General features: G+C 42.9%; 1 protein-coding gene across 2 annotated transcripts in view; it reads right to left on the bottom strand.

Annotated features, from left to right (window-relative positions):
- The window catches only part of dpy19l3 (dpy-19 like C-mannosyltransferase 3), a 616,246-nt gene that overhangs the window by 548,037 nt on the left and 46,097 nt on the right, over positions 1-22,112 (bottom strand). For both annotated transcript variants that reach the window (XM_031290692.2, XM_031290690.2), the window contains 4 exons: positions 16,127-16,238; positions 14,053-14,109; positions 13,609-13,691; positions 6,227-6,359 (listed from right to left, as the gene is read on the bottom strand). In XM_031290692.2, coding sequence (XP_031146552.1) covers positions 6,227-6,359; positions 13,609-13,691; positions 14,053-14,109; positions 16,127-16,238 — 385 coding nt within the window. The remainder of the gene's footprint in view (positions 1-6,226; positions 6,360-13,608; positions 13,692-14,052; positions 14,110-16,126; positions 16,239-22,112) is intronic.

Raw genomic sequence — 22,112 nt, 5'->3', positions numbered from 1 at the left:
GTAACAGATCTCCACTTTCTGAAATCTGTCATTGTTCATCTTTTCAACAGCAGATTTAAATAGACGACCTGTAAGTGCTGTAAGAACAGAATTGTCTATCAGGAACAAATCTCAGCCCAGGAGTAGTGTTTGTATGAGGCCTGGAACGTTGAATGTGACAAACCAACTTGCCAGTTTCTACACCAACCATGGCTGTGACTGAAACCACTCCCTATTTCCCATTTAGAGCACTATTTTCACCCTTGCCGTGTCCGAATGTGACATGTATGTGTGATACTGTTCAGATGTGAAAGACCCAAACAAACAACATCATTGATATAGTTGTGTGTGTGTACCAAAGCCTGATATATCTTCTTCCTCACTGTCATAGTGCACCAGTGTTGACTTAAAAACTATTAAAAACGCATCAGTAAGGTACACCGTTGCACTGGGTGACCTGTTCCTGCATTACCATAAACACACACACAACTTTTCTGCACAAAACCCTGTACATGTAGCTTTATGGAGGAAGGGTGTATTTGTGCTACAATGTACACACTCTAAAAATAAACCTTTTCAACTGTTGCTTCCCAATTTAGAATAAATGCCTGCTGGGTAAGTGAATTAATTCAGGAAGGAGACTTTTTTTTTGTGACACACAATTTAAGGGTGGAAAAGAACTGGAAACTGGAATTTGTCTCCTCAATAACAATCACACACACACACACACACACAACACACCAGTGGCGAGACCCCCCTTCACTATTAAAGTGCCCATATTATGAAAAAACTTTTTCTGGGATATGGGGTGCTATTTTGTGTCTCTGGTGCTTCCACACACATACAAACTTTTAAAAAACCCATCCATGCTGTTTAGAGTGAGATACGGTTTCTGAATGTGTCCTGCCTTCAGTCTCCGGGTGAGCTGGTCAAAAGCTGCACGGCTTTCTATGTAACTAGCCGAGTCGAGGGGCCTAGGTTCTAACCGTCAGCATGGTAGTGCTAGCTCGTTCTCAATGGCAAAACACTGCTACAACACACACAAATTCACCCTAATCTACAAAATAAATTGTATAGAACTACTTACATGTCCCTGTTCTGCAGGTATTCCACACAAAGTTGAAAGTGTGCCCTCATTTAGAAGAAGTCTCCCGGCTAATCCTGCCTTGTACTGACCGAAGTTGCAGAAACAGCTAGCTGATGTAATCCTTACCTGGTTACTGAGCATGTGCGACTGACAACAAAGATCTTACACAAGTTGAGATGCCTCACTCTGTAGCTAAAACAGAGACCTGAACACAGGGTGAAAAGAGGAGCTGCAGCAATGTGCAGTACAACAAAAGATATGGTGTTTTTTGAAAATTAAACCATGTAAACCTATTCTGGTACAACCTCAAAATACAATTATGAACCTGGAAATGAGCATAATATGGCCGCTTTAAATCACTGTTCTTTATTATTGTTTCATTCCTTTGAAGACATTTGGCAGAGCAGCATTGTCTTTTTGTTTACCAAGTTGGATTGCTTTCGTGAACTTTTACTATCTAGCCTACTTTTAGTTCTCAACAGTCCTTTCCCCTTCTCACACAGCTTCTGTGCTTCGCGGTGCAGAGGGATTTTTTTTTTTAAGTGCTCGTGCCCCCATGTGTCATGAAAAAATGCCACCCCGGGCGGCTGCCCGCTTCGCCTATGCCAAAAACCGCTACTGCAACACACACACAGCCCGTGTTGTGAATCATTAATGAGCTCCACACTAAGCTCTGGCCTGTCCAGCGCCTCAGCTCGGCGGCTGACTTTCCGCTGGGAGGCAAAACATAAGCTCAGCTACCCAGGAGATGACCCACACATAACTTCCTGCTCATTGGGAAGAACACACACACACACACACACACACACACACACACACACACACACACACAGAGAACGCAGGAGCAGGAAACACGAATAATGGTAAAGCTAATTTGCTACAGTAGTTTTCATCAGTCGTATGTCGTTGCTTATGAATTATTTTGTAGTGGCACAAACATTAAGCCCAGAAATGAAATTAATGGAAACATTCCCAGCACGTTTACAGCATGTTGTAGCCTGGGTCACAGTTTTGGGATCAGTGTTTGGGATGTCAAGTTTTGTATTTCAAAATTCCTATAGTCCGTTCTATATCAGAGTAACACACAGCTATTTAAGTCCATTGGCTGGACATAATAGTACAGGCATATGAAGGTAAAGGGAAGAAAAATCAAATAAAGACATGGTGCAAATCAAATTCAAATTCATTGAAATGTTTTTATGCCACTTAACTAATTTAATTTGGTAAATAAACAGAATCAAATTGAAACATTTGATTTACTCAGTAATGAAAACCCTTTGCATCCACATTAACAGAAAACAATGCTCTCCTACAGCATTTCTCACATACAGTACATTACTATGATGCACTCAAGTGCGAGCACCATTCATCTCTGCTTTACTGGAGCGCAGCATTTTCAGTCTCCATTTTCCCCTACGTTACTACTCAGTCTCACTTAATGGATGCACACTGTACGTGGTGCATCGTCTGATCCCATATTCATTCCCACCATCACCGCAGGTCACTGGCCCCCATCTACGGACAAGTCCCTTGTCTCTCGCGCAAGACACTAACACAGAGCTGTGTGAGATGGATGAGTGAGGCAAAGTGGCGTCTGCTGCAGTCGCACAATACAGATTTCTCTGTGTAGGAAAGAGGCAGCCATTAGAGCAACAGCAAGTTCTGGGAAAAAGGCAGAGAATTCGGACTTTGATTCCAGTACCAAAATAATATATAACAGTTGTATATTACTACAATAAAATGGGGCTTTAATTTGGTCTTCCTATATGTGGGGTCCGCAGCAAAAATGGGGAATCATTTATTTTCACTATAATAGTAACACAATGACCAAATGTATGAATATTTTGGTTATGGGTTTCATACACTTTCTTTAAGGTTCAAAGGGTCAAGGTATCTTTATTATCCCTGAAGGGCAATTTGGTTTACAGCCAGCAGTAGACTTACATAGACAGCAAGCACACCAAAAAACACAACAAACTAAATGTCAAGAGTTACATTTTAAGAAAGCCATTTACAATTCTAATGGCAGCAGGAATAAATGACCTTTTGAACCTATTCTTTCTGCATTGTGAAAAGAATGTATCTGCACCCTGATGGTAGCAACATGATTTCGCACTCCAGAGGACGGCTTGGATCGGCCAAGATCGACTTGGCTTTCTTTAAAGTTGTTGTCCGTAAGATTTGAGTTAGGTTGTTTTAGCGGCAGTTTTGGTGGTAAGATGTAATTGTGTATAAGTGTGTTGTTGGTAGATTGGCAGCTCTAATCTGCGATCGCGCCTTCACATGCTCCAGTCCACTGATAGCAGTTAAGTCTAAGATGAGCTAATACATCCATCATAGGTGTGATTGGCGAAGGACAAAAAAGCAGGAAAATACCTTGTTTTTCGTGCTAACACCCTGTTAGCACGACTGTTAGCTTCACCTGGCTAACGTTAGCTGTCAACCTCCCGACTAACGGTTACCGCTAGCTAGTGATCTAGCGAGGATTATCCCTTCAGACCACAGTGGACTTCAGTGGACTCTCCATCCAAACTCCCGACTGGACCTTCGTCTGCCACGACTGCCGTACTCTTTCAAGTCCATGTACTCCGTGTCTCGGCCGATCACTTGGTAGCTTTGAGACACCTGGTCAGCTGTCAGCTTACGCCAGCTAGCTTCTGTTAGCTTCCACCAACTGATGGCTCGCCCAGCACATCTGTTCCCTGTTTAGCCATGTTTCCCGGCTCAAGCAAATAGCTAACACTTACAGTTAAAGTTAGTGTTGGCTACTACCTCTCTGCACTGCCGAAAATAGTGCTCCCAAAATATTCGTCACTGCAACTTATCAACGTCATCTGCTACGTTGCTCCAGCTTGCAATGCCGACATAAAATAAAAATAAAAGTATTGTCCCGTTGTCTGCTTCAGCTAAAAAAGAAATGGTTCGCCCCACACGTCCAAAATTCTTAGAACACATCAGATAACCTTCCGCAACGATTGCAGGCTCTTTGGTGGAGCTCTGCTTTGAATGTGAAGTTCCATCGTGACAAATGAATGGACTACTTGCGGAGTGACATGAAGACATGAATCAGAGTCACAAAAAACGTTGACAGCGGTGAGCGGTCATTATGTTTACCAATACCCAACCCGTGCCTTGCGCACCCTTCTCCAGAAGGGAAGGCACGGGCTGGCCCGAAGCCCGGGGTAGGGAGTGAGCAGGTCCGGGATAGCAAATGGCGGGCTATCCTCGTTGGAAGTTTCCGATTTCCGAGTGCAATGGAACGCAGCATTAACCGCACTGCCAAGCTCGGGGGGAGAGACCAACCGCTGCTGACTGACGTAAAAAGAGTCACTGAATTTGAATTTAGGGTGGTTTAAAGTGTAGGTTGACTGCTTGATCCACACTCCAGTCCAGATGGTGACGGTAATGCTCCAAAAAGCTGGTTGCCAACCGCCATTCAAAAACACAAGAAGAAGAAGAAGAAGAAGAAGAAGAAGAAGAAGAAGAAGAAGAAGAAGAAGAATTTAGGGCGGGAAAGTCGCCACAGACACTCTCAGACTGTATTACTTCAAAAAGTTGCAAATTCAAGTGCTTTCATCAGTGGGTCATATGCTCAATCACCATTGTTTTAACTCACTTTTTGATAGATAGGTACTTTCTGGACTAGAACTAGATGAAAATCTTACGGGCAATAACTTTAAGGAGCTGTCCTGATACAGGTCATGCAGGTTGTTGGAAGGTAATAAAACATCTAGAAGCAAATTACTATCAGTTGGGGATGTTGGGACACAATTTTATGAAATGGGGGTCCGTGTTCTAATTTGTCAGTTTAGGGCTCCTTCACGTGAAAAAGTTTGGGGCCCACTGAATTAATGAATTAAAGTCAAGTAAGTCTGACTTTTCAGTTTTCAGTTTCACTGTTCCTTTTTTAGTGTTTTTGTTTGGACAAGACTTTATTGCAAAATGTGAATTATATATGCTCAGATGAATGAATAAATTAGCTTGTTTTCCTAAACTGAAGAATTAAAATGTTCTTGTGAATATAGAGAACAGATGTTGAATGAATCTCCTAAAACCTAAGCTGGCCACAAACCACAACTTAAAAAAAAACGAAGAAAAAAAAAGTGGCGAGTGCTGCTGTTCAACTGCATTTTGCAGCACAAAGTGCTATTCAGAGAGAGCGTATTTGTAACAAAGTTAATAGAAATACAAGAATGGAGACAAACAAGAATATTCGCTCTGGGCGTCTAACATTTAGGTGGAGACAGAGGAGTACAACTGCTGGAGCTGAAAATGTGTCAACTTGAGTGCAAATGTGCGGTTCTTCTGAGTTCCACTGCGCCCATGAATATAGAGACAGGAGCAGAAAGTAGAAAAAAAACTGGGTATCGTGGAAACTTTGGCAGTCAGAGCTGCCATACATCAGTTGCCAGTTAGGAGACTTGTCCAATGAATTGCAGCCAACTTTTGAACGTACCACCAAAAGAAGTTCCTTCCCGAGGCTATTTTGCAGAGGCACCGTGACTCTGCCCTGCACTCAGCACCGCCCAAGACGATTGTGATTGGTTTAAAGAAATGCCAATAAACCAGAGCACATTTTTCTCCCATCCCGGGAATGCTGTGTGGACTAGCCAGCCCGTCCTCCGCAGCGCCGTGGAGGAAGGTCTGGCAATGTGAGACTAGACTAGACTAGTCTCTTAGCTATACAACTCCGCCATCACATATCAACACTTACCAACAACAATGCACACAAACACACCCTCCCCACGCACACACAACATATTGGAGTTATGACTATTCACTCTCTCAAAGCTAATACATTCACAAATTAGCATTTAAATCAGCATGACTCACTTGTATTGCTGACACTGTAATTAAGATAAAATAAGATACGATAAGATAAGCCTTTATTGTCTCCTATAGGAAAAATTTGTCTCTGGCAGTCGAGAGAACAAAAAAAGGTGACACATCGCACATAAACAATAAACATACAGTAAACACACAGTACATAAGACATAAGGATACACTGTCTCATCCAAATGCGTTCAATAAACAACCAATTACCAACTATTCACTTTAAAGTTGAAATTTTTCCATGTATTGTGTTGTGCTATCTTGCAGCCCCTCGGGCAGCTTCCACAGCCGTGTGTGTGTTTGACAGTATAGATCAGCCTACAGTACCTGTTTGGTCCTCTCCCGCAGGTCTTTATCTTCATAATGGGGGTGGTTGGTGAGAACTCTGCCTGTGCACAGCTTGATGCCAGCCAGCAGCTGCATGCTGCCTGCAAACACAGCCCGCTTAGGGGTCTTTGTGCTGTGGGCAAACAAAGAGAGAAGAGAGAGTGAAGGACACATCATTCACTGCTAAAAATATATGGATTACACATACATTGCAAATCTTCTGACGAACCAGCATGTTTTAGAGTGTTGTGAGTGAGGTTAAAACAAGTCGGAGAGCTGAAAGATTTTTCTGCGGTTTGAAGGAGATGAAAAAAGGGTATTCACAGGTGCATTCAGTCATCAAAAAAGTTTGATTGAATTTTTGCTTTCATTTATTTTTAAGCTTTGTTATTAAGTCCACATTTTTGTCTGCATTTGCAGCAATAACTGGGACGTATTGACGGCATTTAAAAGGTTCTTTCACAGATGTTGCTTCAGGGACAGCACCTATCTACATCAGGACCGCACAACATTATTATTTGTGTTAAATCATGAAGAGATGACAAAAGCTGTGCAGTTACTGTGGCACAGAACTGCCTGAAGGCACAAGGACCAACCATGTGAGCTGTTGGCGTGTTAACAAGTTGCCTGACATCGTGGTGTGCAGGTTAATCTGTGTGTGTTAACCAAACTTGACCTTTACTGGCCTCTATTATGACAACACAGACACATACAGACACACCAAAAAGATGTTGTAGTAAAACATATTCACAGACACACACACACACACACACACACACACACAGGATAGTGCTAGGATTGACGAAGCTGCTTGAATAAGATGAGAATACTGCACACTTTGACGCTCAGGTGTAACTATTATGTTACAGGATGACTGGCTGACCATTTGTTTTTGTTTTTATCAAACAGCTGATTGGAGAAATTAGTCCAGAGTAGGGGTGGGAAAAAATATTGATAAGGCAATACTTTATATCCTTGTCCTTCTTCGTGCGATACGAGAATCGATACACTGGCGCCAAATACTGATTCTTTTTTTGGCATTCTAGGCCTTTATTTGATAGGATAGCTTAGACAGGAAAGAGGAGAGAGAGGGGGGGATGACATGCAGCAAAGACTGGTAGACCTACAACCAATCAAAGCCACAAACGACAAAGCTCTCAGCGACATATGCAAGGCTGCCTGGTCTCACACTTTATCAAATTACAGCTAAACATTACACAAACAGTTCCAACTTTAGTGTGTCTGTCTGTGGATTCAGAACCCCAAACTGTAAGTATACCGCTAAAACATTTTTTTTTCTTCTTTGTGGCTTATGAGCATCCGCCTACACATCAGCTACTGCATCTGCAGAGATAATGCTTGCTAACACTAACTAATGAGTTTGTGCAGTCTTTACAAGCTTTTTTCAAATGTGTATCAACTTTTATGAGCTTCTGTCAGTCTTTTCACAGTATAAAAGGCCAGCCTCCCCCTTTCCTTCCTCTCACCGCCAGCAGCAGTCCCAGCTGCTCCTTTAGAGCGTAGCTCCTTTAGAACGTAGTGTATCGTTCGCTCTGATCCAGGATTCTCATCGTCATTCAACGGTACAGTGTGTCAACCGTTTCTGTGTGTTAATCCAGGCTCAGTGGCAAGGCCTCTTCTCTAGCACGGTGGAGAAGCTGAGCAATCACAACAGTAGTAAAACATATTTATAGGCAACTGGAATATCCAAGTCCAAATGATTTACATCTTTAGTAGTGGTCTGATCCATGGTGTTTGGTAACCCCACATCATTCGCAGCACAGCTTTACCCAACCTGAACCATTCTAACTATTAAGGATAGCTGAAACCCCCTGTGTGTGTCAGTGATGTCACTCCCACCTACAAAGAGCCGACAGCACTCCAACCACACACACAGAGTTACGTGGTACTGGTAGGAACTGGTGATGATGACTAACAGTGAGATTGAGAAAGTGATTGGGAGAGTCCTTCTAAATGAGCCAGGCCATGGAGTCTCGCTACTGATTGAGAGGTGTGCAGTTCGATCAAGGACATCTCACTCTCCGTCTGACTATCTCTCTGAACTGCCTTAGAGTTAGAATGTCATGGAACACACACACACACACGCACACACACACACACACACACACACACACACACACACACACACACACACACACAGCTGCACTTTCACCATTTAAGGATGAGGCCAAATGCTGCTGATTTAGACAATTTAAAACACGACAAGGAGCAGGATGACAGGAAGACATTTAAGGGAGCGAGAGAGAGTAAGTCAAAGAGCGAGAGAAAGCGCGAACAGAGGATGCAAAAAATGGTGAGGATTAGAGCTGGGGGTAAACGATTATTTATTAAACGATTAATCGGGCGATTATTTTATCGATTAGTCGACTAATCTAACGACTAATTGGACGATTAATATAACGATTATTTTTCTGTTGCTCGATTAATAAAAACCATAATGCATCTCAAAAATATACCAAAAAATTCTTAATAATATATTTTATTAAACAATTTTGCACAGCAAAAAATCTTCTGCTTTACACAAAATAAAATAATTATTTTACTGTTATACAAAATGAAAGGCCAGCCTGTTTACTCTTTTACAGTACCAACATAACTCTCTTGTTCAAAAAAATCAAGTTGTAGTGCAAAAAAGAAAAACAATGTGCAGTGCACAGTACAGACATTCCTTGGATTGTTTAACACAACATAACAGTCCCAACATAAAACCTGATGCATAATCAAACTGACTCTCTTAACTGCTATTCTGTAGGTTTACATGCTAATGCAGCTGTGCACTTTGGTGGTGCTAGGCTAACCAACGCATCTTAGCTCTCTGTGCAGTTTGTTCGTGCTAGGTTAGTAGCTAACGTTCACGTTAGCTAACGTTAGCTACTATAGATAGCTGTGTTCTGCAGCTGTAAGCTAGCTACCATTCAAGCCAACATTAGATGATAACTAACGTTAGCTAAACACAGCTGCCTAGGCGCCAGTAGCTAGCTAACGTTAACGTTAGCTACTAACCTAGCATGAACAAACTGCACGGAGAGCTAAGATAGTTAGCTAGCACCACCTAAGTGCGCAGGCTACACAACACACTACACAAACATGAAATTAATTTAGCTAACGTTAGTACTTGGGACTATATTTTAAGTATTCCCATACCCTCGATGATTAAGGGCTAGCTGTTTTTTTAGGACTTCTTCTTTTCATGGGGCTTTTTGCAGGGCTTTGTTGGGAATTCTGTGAGGAGGTTGCTGTTTCCTGCAATGTTTTGGTCTCCCACATGTGTGTGTGGCGAAGCGTCGACGCAAAAATACGACGTCGACGTAATTTTGACGTCGATGCGTCGACGTAATCGACGCGTCGCTGCAGGCCTAGTGAGGATACAGTTTCACAGAGGGAGCCGAAAAATGGATTCTTACAGAAGGATTGATGTACAAATTAATGGTGACACATATTTCAGTAGGTAAGACTTATAAAACTAACGTTCTGTCATATTTGCTGTAACTGACCCTATGTTCCAGTAGAACTACATGAAGCAGGTCATTAAAAAAAAGAAATCCAGCTCCTCTGGCACCACCTACAGCCTGTAGTGCGATTTGCAAAAATCCACCACTCCCTGTTCAGATGCACCAATCAGGGCCAGAGGGGCGTGTCTAACTGCGTGTCAATCACTGCTCATGCCCACGCATTCATTCACCCTTGTGGGGGGAGGGGCTTAAGAGACCGTTTAGGGCTTCAGCAGAAAGGGGGGAGGGACTGAGAAGTTGTCAATGTTCAAAATTCAAAGTCCTGGATCTTCACAATCCTACCTACGGCACCTTTAAGCTAGCTAGCTACACAGTTGTCGCACACACACACTTTTGAGAGATAAATAGAAGAGTTTATTTGATCCCTTGATGGGTGGTAAAAGAAATGTACAGTAAATTTCTGTTAAATCTCAATTTGAATTGTTGGGAGTCCATTGCTATCCAAAAATGTATGGCGAGTCAGTTTTTGGAACAGTCATATTGCTCTTTTAGAAGGCACCGACTCATGTTTAAGCGTGAGGACTTGTGGGATAAACAAAGTCAGTGTTTTCACTTAAATATGCGGACATTTTCATTTGAGCCCGTTTCTTCTGTGAATGGGTCTCCATGCTGAGTAGCTCGCCGCTGAGCCTCCTGAATTTGCAGCAAAACTGCTGTCAAAGCTCTCATTAATAATTTCCACTGCAGCCTTCATAATTCTCGACCACAAGCTGTATATCTCCAGCCAGAAGAGGAGGAGGGGGAGGCAGGAGGAGGGTAAAAACAAGGAATCCTTGACTACTGAGATTACAGATTCACACAGACTGGTATTATCGGATGACCTGTGTATTTGGTGAAATCTGTATGACGAGTGCTGGTTTAGTGGGAGAAACCAAGAGACGAAAGAGAAGGAGAAATTGATTGACTGCTATATTTCTGGCTCTTTAACGTGCCAATGAATGCCAAACAAATATTACAAATACGCTCCAATTGTAACTTCCCAACTGCAATATTCAAAGTGCAATAAAACCCACTCCTGACCTCCTATCTGTACTGTGAAATGTGACATGTGAGCTTTGTTCTCTAGTCCAGCCACAGCCTGCAGCGCTCCGCAGTGTGCCGTGAAATGATAGTGCTGAGTTTGGACTGTGGTTTATCTGTGAGCCATTATAGTCTGAGAAGCAGCTGTTTGCATTACACAGGCGCGTGAGATTAAGCCGGGCACTTCTCTATGGTGCACATGTAACACTTGCGCTACCTTAAACTCCTCACGGCTCGGCATCGAGTTCAGATGTCAGAGAGCCGGGGGGATGAAACTGCTGCTAATCAGCACTTCTTTTCATTTTATAAGCCTTCCTTGATTGACACCGCAAAATAACACAAAATCTGGATTTAAAAAAAGGTGAAGATATAGATTGGGGTATGGGCAGAGAGGCAGAGCACATGGCTCAGACAGTAGCGATATTGGTGACTTTAAAAAACTGCACACTCACAACTATAACTCAGAGTTGGAGGCAGTGGAAGGACCAGGCATTGCTATGGATTTATTGACTGTCCATTTAGAAAGGGGTATCAGCCTACAGCTGAGCTGTGGAGCCACTGCTGTTATCCACAGAGGCAACTTGTGAATTATGGTGGCGCAAAGCACAGATGGACCATTATCAAGTTAACCTACGACCTTAGTTCTTCAAATCCGGGAAGTCCAGGGTCATGACTCATGACTGATTCCCCTGGGCGTTAGGATAATCTCCTCATCAACCTGTCTAACAAACATATTTATATACTCATGAGGGCCGAGGACACTTATCACTAGCTATTGTGAAGGCCTTCTTACCTCTAATCTAATCCTAATCTCATCTCTAAATCCATTTTTTAAACTAATGTCTTTAGCCTTTCCTAAACCTAATCTTGATCCTGTTTTCAGATACTCTTTGTGGAAATAATTGCGAAAATTAGAGGGACTTTTTGGAACTTTGTATCCTTGTTAAGGACATTTTCGCCTTGTAACAACAGAAGTACAACAAAACAGATAAAGATCCCTCTGCATCTGTATTTCTCTTCTGGTTTCAACAACAGGCCACATTAAATCGTTTTCGGCAACCTTTATTTGCCGTACATGATTCATACATGCAGCACATACCCTGCAGCTAGAATTACCAAAAATAAGTCCCTGACAGCTTTACATAAATACGCTAACTGGCCCAGAAATATACTCTCTTCTATATGCTTGTACGGCCCCTCATTATGCCACAGTTTGAGAATCTCCCATGATATGTCCATGTAAAAACGAAATAACCTTCGGCCTCAGTCCGCTGGAGAATACAGCCTAACACGAACCCCCTTCTCCATCTTAACACTTACATCTGGAATGTAATTAGCGCAGCAGCAAGAAGCTTAGCACTCCGCCCTGCTCTCATCCCCAACCAAGGTAACACCAGGCAGCCCCTAATCCTTAGAGCCTAATGGGATTAGCTCCGGAGGGAAAGGGAACCCATGTCACACACACAAATACATTCAAAATCCCAACGTCTCCTCCTCTGTCTCACGATCCATCTCTCTGTGTCATCCCACTATCTGTCCAATAGGATTAGACCAGAATTGGCCATTTAAAAAAAAAAAATCACATCTGGTCCACTCAGTCTCATCGCCCTGATGATGATAGTATGGAAATAATGAGCTTTGAATGATGACTTATTCAGTGAAGAAGTGCACTATAGTGATCATCCAAGGGAAGGACCTAAATCTAAACTGGTTCTAATTTTTGCACCTGTATGCTTTTTAATTAGCATTTTGTTTTAATTGAGAGTTTGCGGTCTAAAAAGATATTAAATTCCGACAAGAATAACACGAAGAAAAACAAGGAAAGAATGACAGTGATTTGATAAAAAATTAAATAATAACAAATCTGAATGATTACAAAAAAACATGTGTATCAGCTGTTGTAGCCCCATATTAGCTCACCTGTCTTTAGTCTGTTTTGGGTGGGACTGAGTGTAGGACTGAGGACTCTAAGAGCATATAGGCAAACATTCACAAAAGGCTTTCCATTTGGAACCACATATTCATAAACCTGTGAAATCTAGGCATTCACGTATACTGCACAAAGCAGGTTGCCGTCATCAAGTACGGCACTTGCATCCACCGTAAAAACATGCTAGACTCTGTTCAGGGATGGTCTAATTGAAGGACCAATTCAAGTTTAGCACACTTCACTGTGCTGGTCTGAATAGAGTTTAATGGAGAAAAGTGACAAGAAGAAACTGTGTGTGATGTGATGTGATGTGTCCTTGGCCAGACATTATGTTTGCATAGTTACATGGTATGCCATACAGACTGCTAAACCCCACGCCCCACATACAGACACACACAGATGTGCAAACACACACACACAAATACACACACACACACACAACAGTACAGTACAGTACAGAGCCATTCCAAATCACAGCTCCATCTCTGATCCCATCATGGGGACGCTCTTGATCGAAAGCCCGGCCTCGGCGAGCCCGAGGTGGGTACAGCTCTGCCAACAGCTGGGTCCTTTCCAGCACCCCCCAAGTCTTATTCACGAGACCCATCGGCTCTCATCACTCATTGGCCAGACTCCCCCACAAACAAGTGCCAATACACATGCATACACACAGACAGGCAGGCACGCACGCACGCTTGCAAGCTCACGCACACACACACACACACACACACACACACACACACACAGACTAATCAAGGACATCAGGCAAAGTGAAACTGGATTTGCGGAAACAAGCTAATCAGATTTGCTTCAATTTAATGTGTGCTCTGGATTTGTGTGTGTGTGTGTGTGTGTGTGTGTGTGTGTGTGTGTGTGTGCGTGTGTGCGTGTGGGTGTACCTAATCCAGGCCATGAGCTCCACAGTGTCTGGATCGTAAAACTCCCTCAGTTCTGATAGCTCCTCCATCAGTTTAGGCCAGAACTAGAGGGAAACAGACAGAGACAAGTGATGGAAAACCCTGTTAGCTTTTATTAAGACCGTAAAACAAAGTATGAAACCTAGTGATATATTTCAAATAACATCTCATTACTGCACTGAATATAACAGTGTGTATGTGACAGCCATTTAGACTCCTCCAACTGCAAAATAAATAATAGGGAAGCAATCATTTTTGGTGTCTTGTTATGATCCAATTGCCGTTATCATTTTCTTCCGCAACTTCCATTTTCAGGTATTCTCCTTTACTCATATCGCTGCGCACAGTTTTTCTTTTTTTACAAACAGTCCTGTAATGAGACCAACAATACAATGATGAACATAAACCAGCGAGAAAATGGCATACCTTATAATACAGGCAACCGATCATCAACAGTGGGACTGCATGTCTGACAAGCCTTAACTGCAAAACGAAAGAAAGAAAACAGCTATAATGAAATGAAATGAAAGAATATAACCGAGAAAGTGAGAGTCAGACAGAGATACACCTCAAAATGAAGACAAGCGCAGAATGAGATAACTCAGAGATAACGAACAAGTATCACTTCACTATCTGATCCAATGCTGTTGTCATGTTATGACCACACTGACACCTAGTGGCCTCACTGGCTGTGACATGTTATCACCAGTCCAGAGTGCAGGCTGGGGATTCAGATGCAACTGGTCATTAGGCAGCAAAATGGTTCACCTTCATGTCCAAGCAGCCAATCATAGAAAAGGGGGACATAATACATCGTTCGATAGTGTCTCACAACGGTGTTATCAAAGTTAGAGATCAATGTCATTCTATGGAGACTGGTGAAGGACATCATGTTGGTTGTCACTAGACCTGGGTATCAAACGTCAATGCTTTCTGAGCACTGACCAAAATGTCAATATTGACTATAAAAAGGTGTCAGAAGAAGACATTGAAGTTTGACATGGCAGTGAATGCATGCTCCGATTCTAACGTATTCTTTGATCAGATATTTCTTGATCTGAACAATCACTTATTTCAGACTGCAAAGTTCATATAAGGCTGCTGTTAAAGTGCCCATATTATGAAGAAAATCACTTTTTCTGGAATTTGGGGTGTTATGTTGTGTCTCCACGCATACAAACTTTGAAGAAACCCATCCATGCTGTTTAGAGTGGGATACCGTTTCTGAATGTGTCCTGCCTTCAGTCTCTGGGTGAGCTGTTCAAAATCTGCACGGCTTTCTACGTCACTAGCCGAGACGCGGGGCCTAGGAGGCTAACCGTTAGCATGCTAGCTCATTCTGAAAACACTGCTACAACGCACACAAATTCACCCTAATCTACAAAATAAATTGTATAGAACTACTTCCATGTCCCTGTTCTGCAGGTATTCCACACAAAGTTGGAAGTGCGCCCTCGTTTAGAAGTTGGAGAAACAGCTAGCTAGCTCATGTAATCCTTACCTAGCTACTGCGCATGTGCGACTGACAACAAAGATGTTACAGAAGTTGACTAAGTTAAACCAATTTCAAAATAAAACAACCAAGTTTATCGTGATTTTGGCTGTCTTGACTTCTCAGCTGTGTCTACAGCGAGACACGGGATTAGGCACACGGGGAGAGACCGTCAGACGAAAAGAGTGACACACACACACACACACGTTTGTGGCACTATCTTTGTGGGGACCCGTCATTGACATAATGCATTCCCTAGCCCCTTACCCTAACCTTAACCATCACAACTAAATGCCTAACCTTAACCCTTACCCTCACCCTAACCATGAACTAATTCTAACCCTAATCCTAAAACCAAGTCTTAACCCTCAAACAGCCCATTAAAGTTGTGGGGTCCAGCATTTTGGCCCCACAAAGCTGTCGGGACCCCACAAGTATACTGGACTCCCGGTTTTTGGAACCCACAAATATAGTTAAACACACACACACACACACACACACACACACACTGGGAGAGAGAGAGAAAGAGAGAGAGAGAGCTGTGTGGAGAGGAGGATCGCTTTGTGACCAGCGCGGAGAACTGCGCGTCTGGTATTAACAGCCAGGCACACGATCAGGCACGAATCTACGTTTCACTGCTATTCGCTGCGCTTCAGTGTGCGGTGTTTTCCTGGCGCAAGGTCTGTAACGTGTTCTAGTAGAAACCCAAAATATGAGTATGAACCTGAAAATTAGCATACGTCCCCTTTAAAGCTGCGATAACCAGGCAGTCAGCTGATGTTCTACACTATCAGCAAGAGCTTTCACATTATACACAACCATTTCATCCATTGATAATACAAAAAATATTGATTAGTGCAGCTTTAAAATGTGTGTAATAAAACAACTAACATCCTGTATAGTGAACATAGTTTTCAAAGTCAAATATCACTCCTTTTATATCAAAGAAAAAGAGAACAGTGTAAACAGATGTTGAGCGCCGGAAGGGCAGTTGTTGGTAGCTCGTACCAGAACTTTACTATTGCAGCTGAGAGTGCTGAGAAGCATAGTCCACAACTCCTTTCCACACACACCGTAGGCCGCGACTGCACACATATGGCCGGTCCATATATACTTCATCCTGGGTAGAGAGTGGGAGACAGAGGCAAGATCAAGCAGTGTTGGGTGTTGCATGTCTTACTTGGTTAAATGTTCACACACTATACATTTTCTGTGTTAGTAAAGTAGCAAATTAATGTTATGCTGGTGTGTGTGTGTGTGTGTGTGTGTGTGTGTGTGTGTGTGTGTGTGTGTGTGTGTGTGTGTGTGTGTGTGTGTGTGTGTGTGTACAAGGACAGACATATTATACAGTAAGTAGAAATGCTGCTCTTATTTTGATGCTTGTACTTTAGGATGTTCCCTCAAGCCAGTTAAGAACATTAAATTCAAACCCAATTGTCTTTAGTTTAGTGGATGACTTACGCCTCATTTCCACCGCATGGTTCGCCTCAAATCACTTTTGGTACCAGGAGTTTTTCTCAATTGCATTTCACACTGCATATAGTACCCGCTCAGTGTAGGCGGGATTCTGATCGGATGCTGATCGCCATAGTGATGACGCATGAAACTACCGCAACATTATCTTCAAGGCGACCCTCACTGGATCAATTCATGCTATGATGTCTACACTTCGATTGCAAAGTTTACGGACTAGTCTTGCTTGCTGCCATATTTTTAAAATCTGGGGCAAGTCAATAAAAAGTTTGGGGACGTTATTGGCGGTGGCATGGCTATTTAAAAATTGCAGGTTTGTGCAGGATGTTACAGGACGATTCCCTCTGGCCAATCAGTGGCCTGCAGTGTTTAACTCCACCTTCTAGTATCGGCTCACCCCGCTGGAAACCTCGACCGAGGTGGTACCCAAAAAAATATGCACAACTTTTGCTAATCGAAAACCAAAAAAGAGCGGGTGGAGTTGAGTGGAGCCGCGCCTTACCATGCTGTGGAAAATTGTGGTTAAACTTCATTTAGTGTCTAAAACACAGCATTATTATCTAAGTTCTGATTCAAAGCAAATGAATTACAGTTCTGAACAAATGAGAAAAACAGAGAGGAGTGAACAGCAGAGAGAAGACTGAGAGAATGAAATGGGCTAAAAATGTGTTGACAGGCACAGAGATGGAGTCAAGAGGGAAAGAGAGCGAGAGAGGGAGAGAGTGTTGGGGCATAACGAAGTACAGCCTCACAGAAATAAATCTCAGTACTTTTTTTAATGCAAAGAAGCTGTCTGACAGAAGCAAAAGGCTCTCTGCATATCCGACCTTTCGCTCTTCATCAGCATTTTAGAGAAAGTGCTGAAATAAAATGTGTCAGTTTCTGCATTACCTGGCTGCTTCTGTATAAAAGGCTTTCAGGTTGTTCCTTTTGTGTGAATTCAAATCAGAACATTAACTCCCGACTGTAACAGGAATGCATTGCATGAACTATTTATATATGAAATGTGCAGTACATTACACGCCATTCCACATCCTGCCAACCACATCCTGCCAACCACATACACTCAAATGATCACAAGAACGCAATGTGCAACATTTACATGCCCAGAGTTACCCAGCTACTGGCTACGCTCAAAACTGAATTCAAATCAAGCTACTTGCAGTAGTAGGAACCTTTGAAAAGCTGCATCTCCATGTTGCTATGAATAAACCGGATACAAGAATATTTCCCTTTTCTTTTGGACTGAGTAATTGCAGGTTTCTTTTAATACGCGGGAAAAGAAAAGATGATTCCAATTGTAATCTCTGCGATTTTCTTGACAGTCCTTCCAAAGAGCTTAAAGTTAAAGGCAATTACACTTTCACAATAATGAATCGTGGAAGTTGCGCATGGCAGCCTGTGTTTGCAGCTTGTGTTTGCAGCTTGAAATGCGCCTCAACCCACGGAATGTACTGACGATGCGAGCTACGAGTACCACTTGACAATCACACATTAAAGTTGGGCGTCAGAACTGGGAGGGCTGTTGTTGTTCTTAAGATTATAGATGTGAAATGGGAAGAAAAAAAACTGTATGGCAGAAGGCATATTGTGTGACACTACAGAGCTAATAATAAGGCAATGTGCAAATGCAACACTGTACCACTTCAGATGGCTTTTCTTTTGCTACTGTGCTGAACCAATTATCAGCAGTGAGGTAATATATATTACATGTTGTTAACATACATATATCCAAAAGTCGAACACTCAAAGTGTAATTATCCACTGATTATGATACTCCAACGTGTATGGTAGCTGTAGCAGACAGGAATAGTTGCTTAAGCAGCACAGAAGCTCTGGTATTATAACTCTTCATAGACAATTATTAATGTGAGATGCTCGATAAATAAATCAATAAGAAAAAGCAAAGTGATATCTTGAGGTCACATGGGATTAAAAAGGTATGTCATTTAATAACAGAATATGGTCGTGATTAACACCCCCCATGCACCTGTAAATCCTGTTACTTTCCACAATTAACCACAGCTTTGCTGAAATACAACTGTATCTAATGTCCATGACAATAACAGGCTACGTAAACCTACGTTTGGTAATCGGCTGATTTTGACTGACTGATTGAGCAACATCATCCCCAGAAATTCTGGCGAGACCCCTGAACCATACATGACTAATAATGAAATACCTATTGTGACTACTGATATTAATTAATTCATTTTAGGGGTAACTTAACACTAGGTTGAAAGGCAGTGTTTTGCTGCCCTCTCTGGTGGAAAGTTACCCCTATTTTCCACCGGGCACGATCCTTTTTATCAGGACAACGGCAGAAAAGAGAAGGCAGAGTTCACGTGATTGTTCTTTCAAGTACTTGTAGAGACAAAAAAATCTGCGAGTCGGGCAGGCAAGACGCTACGCTTCTGAGACGCTACGCTTCTGAGACGCTACGCTTCGATGCGACCAGTAGCTACAAGGCCGCAGCTGTCACGGAACGTTATCACCGCATCAAATAGTTTAGTTGCGAGGTTGTCAGCTGTGTGTCTGCCTGGCATACTCTGTGTGTAGGACAGTCGATTAAACAGCCAATGCTCATCGATATAGTGGCATGCGCCACATAGCTGGCTGTTATGAGTGCCGTTCAGCAGTCAGTTGTGAAAGCCACGAACTTAGCAGGAAAAAAAGAGCTTACAAGTTAGCGCTAGCAAGTAGGTAGTATTGTGAAGATCCAGGACTTAGCCAAAACATTTGAACATCGACAACTTCTCAGTCCCTCCCCCTTTCCGCTAAAGCCCAAAACAGTCTCCTAAGCCCCTCCCCCCACAAGGGAGAATGAATGTGTGTGCATGAGCAGTGATTGACCCCCTGGCCCTGACTGGTGCATCTGAACAGGGAGCTGTGGATTTTTGAAAATCACACTACAGGCTGTAGGTGGTGCCAGAGGAGCTGGATTTTTATTTTAAATTACCTACTTCATGTAGTTCTACTGGAACATAGGGTCAGTTTCAGCAAATATGACAGAAAGTTAGTTTTATAAGTCTTAGCTACTGCTCCTTTAACTAGCAGTTAAGAAATCAATTGTATTTATTGATTCTTTTTTTCCTTTTACCATGCAAAGCAAACCCTTTTTTAGTTACTTTGTTTTGTTTTTAAATTTAATGAAAAGAAAAATGCAACTATTAAACTGATACTGATTGTTCAAAAGTCATATTGTAGATTAACATCTAAACCCTACGAAACACTTGAGAAAATAGCTTCGCAGGAGATAATGGAGAACACAGTGCAGTCTCTGTGGAAAATTGAGGCAGCTGTTGCAGAGTTTCAGAGGCCAGTCAGACAATATTGTTTGGTTGTCATAGTTCTGGTGTGACCAATAAGACAAATTTGTCAAGAGCCAGCGTGTCACAGCAGCTCAAAGGGCTGAAACATTCTGGGAATTAAGAAGAAGTGTCTGGATATAAAAGCTGGCCGCAAGAATGATGTTTTCTGTTCAACGGTAAAGCCCAGGTGTCAGCGTTGGTGTCAGGGCTCTGGCCCCACAGCCAGAGTCTGGCATCTGTAACTGGAGTCTGTTCCACAGAGGGGAACCTGCCAATGGATGATGGAGTTAGGTGAGCCAGAGAAATAGACCATGTTTTTTTTGAGAGAGGGAGAGAGAGGGAGAGAGAGAGAGAGAGAGAGAGAGAGAGAGAGAGAGAGAGAGAGAGAGAGAGAGAGAGAGAGAGAGAGGGGGGTATTTCGAGCCCTGCACTGCAACACAGGAACTATGCTGTTTCTTTATTTCCGTGTCTTCTACTGGTGAGGATGCTGACTCTTTGTCTGGGAAGCTAGGCTTTAGACTCAGTCTTTTAGCATGGTGTACTGTATGTAGACATCACGTGCATATTGTGTCCCCTGCACCACTGCTCAGGAAAATTGGAGACCCGGCCCTGGTTGTGGATGGCTGCTCCATTTCCCCATCTCCTGAGGTGCTGGGCGTCATCCTGGACTCCACTCTCTCCTTCCGGTCCCACATCAAAAACATCACTAAGTCCGCCTTCTACCACCTCAGAAACATTTCAAGACTCCGGCCTTCACTCACACATTCAGTAACTGAGACACTCATCCATGCCTTCATCACCTCCCGTCTGGACTACTGCAATGGTGTCCTTTCTGGATTGCCCACCAAGGGCCTTAGCAGACACCAGTATGTCCAGAACTCTGCTGCCAGGGTTTTAACCCACACTAAGCCCTGGCAGCATATCACTCCCATCCTCCAACAGCTCCACTGGTTGCCAGTCAAGTCACGCATCACCTACAAGATCCTCCTGCTCACCTACAAATCTCTCCATGGACTCTCACCACAATACCTCAAAGATCTCCTCCACCCCTACACTCAGTCACGTTCCCTGCGGTCCTCTGACAAGGACCTGCTGGATACCCCCCGCACCAGGTTGTTGACTTTTGGGGACAGGGCTTTCTCTGCCAATGCTCCCACACTCTGGAACAGTCTACCACTTCACGTCTGCTCTGCCCCATCCCTGCCCATGTTCAAAAAGCACCTAAAAGTGAGCTAACGTTAGCTTTTACACTAGCTAGCTACAGCTGATAAAACCTGCTAGTGGCAATCAACGGCCCCTTTGTAGAAATTAGATGCCATCTTATTTTCTCGGCCTGGAATCAAGAAACCATTCTTTCAAAAGTCACTACGACTTTTAATCGTAAATCTGCCACCGTTATTGTGACCCGCATATGTGCAATCTTGACAGGTGTAGCAACAGTAACGAAGAAGGGGGACGGGGCTTAGCAAGCGGTCAGTGGTGTTCTTGTTTTGTCTTGTGTAGTTCAAATAACTACTAGCACGGACCCATGTGGGTTTGACAGTTGTCCGACTGTGTTTCATTCTTTCTGTCCCTGTCACTATCTGCCACTGAGGGATGGTGCGTGGTGTGGGGGCCTGATCAAGGCTGAAGTGGCCCATTCAGACACTTGGCAAAAAGCATTTGAGAGGCACTTTACCAGGCTTCCATCTGCTCACGAGCATGCACAATCAAGAATCAAGCCGTCAAGAGGAAAAGTACATCTGAAGAGTCCCTGCCTGGGAACTAAACCAATGTGACTACTTTGGGAATGTGTGTGAGTCGAGATACCTGAGTGTACATGATCAATGATACAATTACATTTGCATTAGGGGTGTAGCGATACATCGCTTCAATGTTCCACGATCCAATATTATCAATGCAAAAGTGAAAATATCAATATATATATATATATAATTTTTTTGTGGAATTTTTAGGCCTTTATTTACACAGGACAGATGACGATATGAAAGAGGAGAGAGGGGGGGAATGACATGCAGCAAAGGGCCGCAGGTCGGAGTCAAACCTGCAGCCGCTGTGTTGAGGAGTAAACCTCTATATATGTGTGCCTGGTCTACCAACTGAGCCAAGCCGGCCACGCCCCTTTATTTTAGATTCCCACTTTATATTTATTCTTTTTATTGTATATATATATTGTATTTTATAGGGCTGAAACGATTCCTCGAATAACT

Source organism: Sander lucioperca, chromosome 3 (assembly GCF_008315115.2).
Source record: "Sander lucioperca isolate FBNREF2018 chromosome 3, SLUC_FBN_1.2, whole genome shotgun sequence".
Lineage (NCBI taxonomy): Eukaryota > Metazoa > Chordata > Actinopteri > Perciformes > Percidae > Sander > Sander lucioperca.
This window is presented reverse-complemented; position numbering and strand designations above follow the sequence as displayed.